The following is a 10,556-nucleotide window of genomic DNA, read 5'->3' as shown; positions in this document are numbered from 1 at the left end:
CCCTACAGCTTGTCCTTGTCCTGATCCTTTTGAACCTTTTCATTTCAGCTTTAGCATTATGGCACTCACCATCTTCTCTTCTGGGAAGAAGACTAAACCTTCACTGAAAAAGACAGTTTACTGTATTTTCATTTCCTCCTTTTTGTCATCTCGATATACATATTGAAACCATCCCAGAGTACAGGATAAATGTCAAATATGCTTCTCCACTTGAAGTTCCCTCTGTACCTTCTTACTAAGACATTGCTGATTTTAAAAGAAATTACAACACTTACTGCTAGCTCTTCCTTCCTCTTTTTGTCTCCAACTAACACAAGCACCTGTCTTCTTACTTCCAAGATCTTTCATTTGACCTTAGCATGTCCCAGGGGTTGCTTCCCCTTCTGGTTTCTCATGCATTGCACACTTGCATGCCACAGGAGGGAAGCCCCATGCACTGGAGCCAGTTGCCTTCCCTGCCCCCTACTGTGTAGGTCCTGGGAATCCCCAAGCTCAGGGGGTGTCTAACGTACATGGCTCCTGAGGCCAGATTTGGACCACGGGGCTCCTTGTTGGCTGGATCCAACCTGGAACCTATGTCAGTAGCAACTCTGGGTCTGACCTGGGGCAAGTGATGGCAGTAGCTTCAGCTCTGGCATTGGGCACAAAGCTCAGCTTGATGCAAGTTGCATCCTCTACCGTGACCCCCAACTTCCAGTAGCCTGCGGGGCCAGGTTGGGCAGCTCTGCAGGGCAAATGTTTGACAACCCTGCCCTATCTTGTTGTGGGGTGCTAGACAATAGCAGTTGTAAGTAAGAAGTGAAACACCATTCTCTCTGTCATCTAGTTTTTTTTCTGTGACAGAGTAGAGGTTAATCTTTTTTATTTTTTTCAGCACTTGAAAAAAGACTAATCCTGGATTGGTATCGTGTGGTATTAGACATGTGAATGAGCTAGAAGTGAAGTTAAGTCACCTGCAAATACAACTCACCATTATCTTAGTCATCTCTTCTTCAACAGAAGGAGACTAAGGAACTCCAAAGGATGGAAGCTAGTTGAATGTGTAGTGTACAGGCAAGCAGCAGTTAAGTGTTTATGTTTGCAAAGTAAAGCACGCTGGAAGGAATAGTACAACCTATTCGTACATACTGCTGCATTCTAAAGTAGACTGGAAAGTAGTGTTTCTGTGAACCTGTCAATGACAAATGTTGTGCATCTACCAGAGGCTTAAAAAAACCCCAAAGAGCGCACATAACTAAAGTATGAGAGAATGAAACTGAAAGTACTGTAAAACTGAATCTTGTAGAACTATAGACATTGATGGAACCTTTCACTTGTAATATGATGTTCATTCTGACTGCCTAGAAAAGCAGCGTTAGAAAAAGTCTAGAGACATTAATAAAAGTGTTTTAAGGAAAAAGAGGAACTACTTAGAGGAGTTGAGAGAGGTTCAGGGCAGAAATAATGAATGCCTTAATGCAAATGAGTTGCTTTTCTTTTTTCTTTTCTGTTTTTTTTAAATGCACTTAAAGTGAAATCCAATACACTTGCAATACTTGTTTGCTGTTTATACTGAACCTGTAGAGTCCATGGCTGAAATGCATTGATACCAAGTTCTGGGGGTTTTGGTAGGATTTTTTTTTAATTGACTATTCTGTTTTATAAGGATTACTAGAGCTTCATACAGCAGAGTGAAATTCACCCAGTAATAGATGGAACTGGGAACAAATATCCTGTGCTCCCCCCTGGCAGTTATTTGTAATTTTTCACTATGATTTTTTCGTGTTTTCAGCTGAAGTTCTTGGTGCTATCAGAGACAGAATATTGACCTAGATGAACTATTGTTAGAACAGTGACACTCAGCTGGGGTGCCACACCACCCTAAGGTGCCTTGAGAACCTTTCAGGGGTGTTCTGGGGTGCCACACATTTTTAGCACCGTTAAGAGTGCAAACATAATTTACATGATAAACGCAGAGTTTGGAAACAGGATTGCATAATGTCAAAAAACCATCCTGACACATTGTGGTCTTTGAGTTCTGTACAACCAGTGAAGTGCTCTATTATGTTTCAGTAGTCAGAAAAACAAGTAAAAACTAAGAGCTGGAGTTTCTCAAAGGGTGCCTTGAGTCTAACAAAGTTGAGAACCACTGTGTTGGAAGGACCATGTCTGCTCGCAAAGTGGTGCGCGAGGTATACCACTGCCCTATCTTTAGAAGTAGAATGACTAGCACTGAAGTGATCCCAGTCTTTTGAAATATGAAACTGGCTTAATTTATTTCAAAAGTAGGGGTTGTTGCTTTGCATCTACTGCTCTACAGCCTGGAACAGTAACTTTTCAAGAGTGTTGGTATGGTATAATAATCTAGAAAGTTTTATAATGTGTTTATGTTAAATGATCTATGTTTATAGATTAGTTAAGTTAATGATTTTTTTTTCATATTTATAAGATGGTAGGTATCAGTTAATCTATCAGTTAATACTACCTGAATCTCCTATTTCCTGCCTAGTATGATGAATTGGTTCCTGCATCTCTGACAACCAAATATGGAGGGTTTTACATCAACACTGGAACGCTGCAGTTCCGTCAGGCATCTGATTCAGAGGATGAAGACTTTGTAGAAGACAAAAAGCACAGGTCACCTAAAGTGAGTGGTGATAATTTCTCCTTCTTCTGAAGCTTATACCTGATTTAAGTCGGAAAAGGATTGATATGGTACCTAAAACATATCAAAGTGAGGAGACTAAAAAGCAAGATTGTATGTAGTACAAATGGTCAGCTGTGGGAGTAAAAAGGAAGTCCAAATATATTTGATGTAGTGGTTCACAATGACTTGAAAAAGTTGGCACTGAGGACTAAGCACAATGGGCACTATATCTTATTCAGATGGTGTGCACTAACCTAACCTTGTGGTAGGTTCCCACTCGTGTTTGCCCAATGTGGGGCATGTTTGTTATGGGCATGCTCAGCATGGCTTTCATTTAATCAGCTTCATAGCTGGTTTCTGTGACTGAGCACATGCTGCTTCAGCAGCAGTTTAATGGTAGCCAACGTATGTAATGGGTGGGGGTTACTGATATGCAAATATAAGATATGGGGCTTTTTTCTATGCTGATGGGGGTGGTGGGGTCTTCTTATATTGGAGTAAATATGGTATCTGTGGAGCCAAACATGGTTTCTCCAGTGGTCTTACTGAACACTTTCACTTAATTAGCTATTTTACGTTTTTAAATGCATTGCTTTTTATTATTAAGAAAGAACTGCCAAAGATCAGTATCAAGGAACTCATTGTGCTCTTTGCTGTTAAACCCATTCAAGGATGTAGTCCTGGTCTGAAAAATGTAAAGTCCAAGACTGTTTATATCTGTATGCTTCTCTGAAGATGTAAGAAGTTTAAAAAAAAAGAGAGAGAGAGCAAGAAAATATATCATTGGAACATTACGTTTTTGATAAGCTGATAAGATAAAGGGTGCCTCGAGTGCCTTTTGGCTGCTTTTTAAAAATGTTGTTAGATTGGAATTACCAGAGGAGGTAGCCAAATCACTTACTGCTTTAAAAACAAAGCAGTAGTGGTAATACTGTCACCAATGTGGTCCTTTCTTTAGGTATCCAAGTTAAAAGAAGGAGAGGACCATGGGATGAAGAAGCGCAAGAGGAAAGAGGAAGGGACAGAGAAGGAGAAAAAGCCTCGAAAAATGAAAGTTCCTAAGCAGTTGGGGTAAGTCTGGTCTGTGGATATATCTGTCTGGTAGGGTTGTAGGAGAGGGTACCTCACTGCAGCAAGAAGCAAATCATGTCCCCTTATCCTTCTTAATGGGAGTCTTGTGTTGAATTTTATTCAGTGAAACAGTTGAAATGTATACATCAGAACAGTATGGAAATGGGATAGGCCTAAAATCAGTCTATTGCACCAAAATACAGATACTGCAGGGCCAGGGCAGTAATGTTTACTAAGGGTATAATCTTATAACAGGCACACTTTTCCCACAAAATCAGCTCCCCCAAATTGGGGTGCATGTTTTAAGCAGGGATGTTGTTTTCTTTGTTGGAAAAGAAGCAAGCCTGGAGACAGTGCCAGTAATGCCAACTCTCACAGAAATTGAAACTCTTGAGAAGTTTTAAGTAAAATTAAGTCCGACTCATGATCTTGTGATAGAACTCTCAAACTCTTGGGATTTTTTTTCTTCTGGCCCCAACTGGGCTGGAACTAGCCACAAAGTCCCAGGGAGACTGGGCGGGAGGGGAGGTACAGGGAGCCCCACCGAGTCAGCACTGAGCCAGGAGCCGCAAAAGGCAGGGGGGCTGCTCAGGGCATGTGCGCAAGGAGCCGGGGGAAGAGGGGGCTAGAATGGAGCATCTCATGATTTGCATACCAAATTGCTTTGATTTTTTTTTTTTTTTCAGAGCTTGTCTCATGGGTTTCTTTTTTGTTTTGTTTTTTTATATGGTGGGGTTGGCAATACTGCATGCAGGGAAGCTGCCAAGATGGCTGCCACATGTCTCTTCAGCAGACTGAAGGGGCGGAGTCTTGTGTTAACTCTTACAGCCATAGCCATTGGCTAAGCACTGTAGCTTGTGCCCAGAATGGCAAGGGAGCTGTCGGTTGCATCTTGATGAGGCTTGTGATATAGAAACAACACTTTATACATACATGATAGTGGCAGACATTTAGGGTAGTGAGAAAAATGTTAGTTTGAGCCATTGGATTGTGTGGCGGGGGTTGACAACATACACCCTGTGGGCTAGATTCGGCTTGCAATGGGATTGGATCCAGCCTCTGAAGATCTGATACAGTCTGCAGTTCACTAAGGGTGCTCTGATTCCCTGCCCACTTGTTCTGGTTCGTGTTTTGCTAATGGTGTGCTAATATCACTGTAGCCTCTGCTCACTGGGTTGCTGATCCTGGAGCAGTGGAAGGGGAATAGTGACTTGCAGCGCCAGCCAGGTCACAATCTGTGCCCCACATTAGTGAAAGGTTACTGACCTCTGGTCTGTGACTAGTATGGAGGGAGTAAAATCTTTAAATTGATTTCTGTAAAATAATCTGACAAATGTTCTATTCCTGAGTATCTAGGAATTGGTTCTGAAAATCTGTTGTTGCTGGTAATACGTATCAAGAAGCCTTTTTTGAGATTTCAAGGGGGAAACTTATAAAACGCTCTGTTTTTATGCATTTAACCCCGGGCTGTCCAGCTAGCAGTCCCCAAAGCATTAGCATGCAACCCTCAGGCTCCTGCTCAACCTCTGTTTCCACCCCTGCCCTGCCTCCCTCAACTTTCCAGCTTCCCTCCACTGTGGCCATAATGGGACTATAAATGTCCTAGTAGTGGGCACAGCAGAGAAGGGAGCCTGCCTGCACTGTAGGTGGGTGCTGCATGGTGGGGGGTGCTGCACACGCAGCAGAAGAGCTGAGATGCCTGTGTGGAGGTGGGTGGGGGGTGTCGTTTGCATGGCTGGGAGGAGGGAGCTGGGTTGCTTGTGCTGTGTATGCAGCTGAGGGGATTCTAGCCTCTGCCCTCTTCTAGCTGTGCATGCAGCAACTCCCAGCTGTGTCCACTGTGTGAGGAGAGCTGGGCTGTCTGTGCTGGAGGGGGGGAGAAATAGGAGTGGGGTATTGCCTGCACTGTGTGGGCAGATGAGGATGGCAAAACAGGGCTGCCTGCCCTGTGCAACCAGTATGGGGGGAGAAGCCCTAGGGAGGGGGAGGATACTTGGTCTGTGGCCCACGTGGTAGGTGGCCCCAGCTGCCCAGAAGTTGGTGGGGCTGTGCAAAACAGCTGTGTTTCAATTCTGTTTCGGGTTTGCCCGTTTTGGAGGACAGTAATTTGTTTAGGATCACTGTCCTGTTTTGTTTCAGCTGAATCTGTTTCGAATGTGCTGCAGGCTTCACATAGCCCTACCCAGCCGGGCGGGGCTGCAGGGCCCCTGCAGGGAGCCGGATGGGGCTGTGTGTGGCTTGCCCAGGGAAGGGGGAGGGCTGCTACCATCCATGCAGGTGAGGAGACCCCTGCATGGATCCCGTCACGCTGGGTCGCAGGGCAGGGAAGCAGCGCAGAGTGGGGAGCGAGTCTGCTGGTCCCTGTTGCGTAACCTGGTTCTGAAGGGAGCAGAGATCCTCGCCAGGGTCTCCTTGCCACCGCTGCCCACCCCATGCAGCCCTGGATCTCTGCTCCCTGCGAAGCCAGGTCACATGGCAGGGACTAGCACTGCCCTGCTTTGCAACCTGGGTCTACAGGGAACAGAGATCTACACTCGGAGTCTCCTCGCCGCTGCTGCCTGCCCCGTGCTGCCTTGGCGACATGGGGCTGTGCAAGGCAGACAGCAGTGGTGAGGAGACCCTGGTGCAGATCTCTGCTCCCTGCAGAGCCAGGTGGTGCAGCAGGACAACAGCATATTGCTGTTTCCATGCAAGCCCGGCTCTGAAACTCTGAAATTTTCTGAAACATTTCGGAGATGTTACTGAGCCTTCTGTTTCAATTTGGATTTGGTGTTTCGGGCACTGAAACGGCCCGAAACAAAACAGCTGTCAAAATTTCGCACAGCCCTAGAAGCTGCGTTGGCTAAAAATGCTAATCTTGCACTTCAAAATTCTCAGTAAAAAAGTTCTCTTGCACCATATTTATGAGCAAGTTGCAAAAAAACTGGTTATCATTGAGAAGTTTGGGGTGCAAGGTGCATTTCTACACTGAGAAGAAATCAGTGTAGAAGTGTGACTCATTGTAACTATGACAACTCTACTGGCTCTTTATTCATTAGGTTAAATGTTGCTTTGATAGTATATGCACTACCACTAAAATACAGTGGTATTGAACAGCACGGGAAGAAGTTTGGGGTTAGTGCAGGCCTCTGTAACATTTGATAAGAAAGTTTTAAGGTGCATGTCCGGAATGCTGTTTCACTGAACAATAGTGAACTTACGCATACTTGGAGAAAGTAACTTTGGCCTGGCAAGTCCCATGAATCCCAACAAAAGCCTCTTTTCTCTCCAGAGTAATAGCCTTGAATTCACACAAGTCTGAGAAGAAGAAGAAGAAGTTGTACAAGGACTCGCTTTCTCTTGCTGCCATGCTCCGGAAGTTCCAAAAGGAGAAGGAAGCCTTGAGGCAGAAAGAATCCAATCCAAAAACTCCAGTGACTGTTGCAACCTCCACCTCCATCTCTGCTCCTAATAAACCTCCTTCCTCCTCTGCCAGCACTGGAAATGATGTTTCTGACTTGAACCTCAGGGTCCCTGATCCTGTCCTCTCCATTTTTGGTAGCACAAGTGAGCGTGAGCTCTTGCAGGAAGCTGAAAGTGCTCTGGAGATGTTGGGAGATATTGACTTTGACAAGCTGCTTGATGGCGCCTCTGATGGCAGCCCAGTGTCTGAGCTGTCAGGAGAAAACGGAAATGCCACTCAGCCAACCCAAACCTCTCAGGTCATGACACCCAAGCAGGTGCCTGCCCTCCCAGAAGGTCTGCCTGTACTACTTGAAAAACGCATTGGAGACCTTCGAATAGTAAGTATAAATTCACTGGTAAAGGATGCTCAGAGTTGTCAAGAGCCAAGAGAAATAGCTGCAGTCTGACTTGGCACTTCATAAACTTGAAATACTGGTAGGAACACTAAAGAAGGAATTGTTCAGATTAACTCCAGTGGTTGTAACTAGACAAATCAGATAATATTAAGCAAAGGGAAGTGTAGGTTGTAAAGTAGATCTTTCCCAGTTGCAAGATGGTTTAGTTTATTTTCAGTTTAAAATAACTGGTGGAATGTTTTCCAGCAGAGGCTGGTAGCTTAGCCACTTGATCTAAACTAGACTAAGCAAAGAGGTTAACATTTTGTAGAGAGAAATCTAACTCTGGATGGAGTAGATAACTTCATACCATCTACATCTGTTTGGTTTTTTTTCATTCTTTGCTAGTGTGCCTGACTCTTTCTAATAAGGTCCATTGTAAGTTTGCCCTTCTTGGTAACTAAGTGAAACCTTGTTGAGGAAGTAGAAAACCTTTTGATATCTTTAAAAGTTTATTTTCTTATTGCAGTCAGGGTAGCAAACTGAAAAAATATATTACTAAAAAATATATAAAAATATGCAACTGAAAAATGTGTTTGTGTATTTTCAGTTACATATTTTATATATTTTCAGTAATAAATATATATATTACATATATATTGTGTCCCACTGTCTGCCCCTCCATATTGTTTCATTTGTGCAGGTCAGCCTGGAAGTTGAAAATAAGTTGGTCATTTCTCAAGACTTTCATGTCCAAGTTCTCCTACTATTGGAGGAGCTTTTGCAGTGTTTGAAATGTAAATGCTACAGGGGAAGGATTATTTAGATATATCTGCATATGAATTAAAACAATGGAAATATAAACATTGTTTTTCTTAAGGTTTGAAAACAGTGCCATTTTATTAAACCCCAATTTTTTGGACCATAGATTTGTGCAAGGGTGGCGTTTTAAATGTATTCCTTTCAGCTAATCTGATCTTTCTTCACGAGGATTTGGAAGATTCTTTTATAAATCCCTCACACTTTATTCTGTATACAAGTTTATTTAAAAAAATCTTACTTTGACCTGTATAACTAACTATAATCCTTTAAAATGAGTGGGTGGTGGCCATAATAATAATTGTAAAGGTTAATGAAAGAGAATGTTGTCTACAGTAGTAACTTTATTTTACCAACTTTGCAGGTTCTACAGTATTGCTTAGTGAGAGTCTTCATTCACATATAGCATATCTAGAAACAGACTTGTTCCAGAGCCAGGAAGTGACGGTGTTCCTACCCAAATTGACCATTCACTTAGCCATTTCTCATGACCTACAGTTGGTCTGGGAAACTTTTATTCAGTCATTCCTTTAAATTTTCAGTCAGCATTTTATTATTAATGTTTCTGAATAGCATGGTGACTTATGTATCCCAAGCTTAAAATTTGGGACAGAAAGCTAGGTTGCAGTTTTGTTGTTAATAATAATAATAATAATAACAACTACATTTTAGGAGCTTTTTTGGCCTACAGTGAAATTGTGGTCACCTTGTTTAAACAGTTGGCGAGGAAAACATTTTGGAAGTGAACATTAGCAAAATGGCTCCCATAGACTTAATTCAAAGATTTTTTTTTTCCAGTGTTGGCAATTTTCAAGTTCCTTTTTTAGAGTCATTCCTTGCATGTAGGAGAAAGCACATACTTTGTTAAAAATACAAGTTGGCTTATTAAATGATCTATTTGAAAGGCAGTTGATTATTTAAATATGGTTTAAAACTCCATCATCACGCAGTTTAACTGGGAAGCTACAATATGGCTTTTTTTCTATTGTAATAATAGTTAGCTTGTTCTAAGGAATATGTGGTATTTAGACTACAAGTGAGCAGCTCAATTTTCGCCTAGAGAAATAGACATGGTAGAATGATTCTGAACCTGCAGATGCTTCACACTTCAATGGAGGCCTACTCCAGTGAAATCATACTTTGACCCCTTTTTGTCTTGGGAATGTATGCCTTTTTCTGTGGAACACAAGTCCCAAGGATGTTAGTCATTTTTAGTTACTCTGATCAACTTGACTCACACCGTCTGAATCTTTTTTTTTTCCCCTCACTTCTTTTAAAACTCAACTAAAAAAATACAAGACAACTTAGTACAAAATAACTGAAATAAGTGTTGGAATTGGGATGAAAAACACTGTAGCAGTATTGCCCACCTGAGGAATGATAATTCAGTGTATGATCCGCTTCAAATAATTAACTTTTTAAAGGTACACTGAGATTGGAAGGTTTAAAACTAAACCTCCAGTCCTTTGATAACTTCTCTTTAAAAATCACTTCTAAAAGTTTACAGAATTTCTTAGTAGTCTTTTTGCAGAGCAAATGTTTCAGTGCTGTTAAAACATCTTAGACTTTCAGCACTTACATTTAATGTGCTACTAAAAAATTCTCTAGTAGATTGGAAGGACAAAATATGTAAAATAAGACCCGATTTCTTACTGAGTATTAAATTACTTTGCCATACAAAACGTTGACAGAGTCAAAGATTCTATTTTTTTGAGTTTTCTTTTTTATTTCTAAAGAGTAAAACAGGTATTTTGTTGAATTAAAGAATATTGTCAACTCGAGACTGTCATCTGTGAGTAACTTTTTTTTAAAAATGTTATATGGTCTCAGTAGTGGGTTACTTTCAACATATTGGAGAGTTTTTTTCTATATTTTTAAATTTCATATTTCTCTGTGTGTGTGTGTGTGTGTGTGTGTGTGTGTGTGTAGTCAGGTTCACCAGGTGTCAACTGTCATTTACTTCTGTTATATGGTAGAATGACACATGGCTCATACCCTGTGGTTTACGGGCTCACCCGTTCTCTCCTTTGGATGTTATCTAATCCTAGCACCTGAACATAAATAGAAAAGGAAGAAGTGTCTTTTCACCTGTGGATTCTCCTACAAATGTGAAGAATGGAGAAAGTTAGAGGAAGACCTTATTGATAGCTCGGTGTCTCCTGTTTCCTGGGCTGCTATCATGCTGTGAGGACAGCAAGAGGCCAGTCTATTTGGCAATAGCAGAAGCTGGAGAGCTCTCCACAGGGACTTTCTAGGGAAAG

The 10,556-nt window shown here is 41.9% G+C and overlaps 1 protein-coding gene across 1 annotated transcript in view; it reads left to right on the top strand.

The window, feature by feature from the left end:
* Positions 1 to 10,556, top strand: part of UBN2 (ubinuclein 2) — a 54,843-nt gene that overhangs the window by 22,964 nt on the left and 21,323 nt on the right. Inside the window, exons 6-8 of the mRNA XM_025204796.1 lie at positions 2,489 to 2,626; positions 3,585 to 3,697; positions 6,969 to 7,479. Coding sequence (XP_025060581.1) covers positions 2,489 to 2,626; positions 3,585 to 3,697; positions 6,969 to 7,479 — 762 coding nt within the window. The remainder of the gene's footprint in view (positions 1 to 2,488; positions 2,627 to 3,584; positions 3,698 to 6,968; positions 7,480 to 10,556) is intronic.

This window comes from Alligator sinensis, unplaced genomic scaffold (assembly GCF_000455745.1).
Source record: "Alligator sinensis unplaced genomic scaffold, ASM45574v1 scaffold166_1, whole genome shotgun sequence".
In the NCBI taxonomy this organism is placed as follows: Eukaryota; Metazoa; Chordata; order Crocodylia; family Alligatoridae; genus Alligator; species Alligator sinensis.
This window is presented reverse-complemented; position numbering and strand designations above follow the sequence as displayed.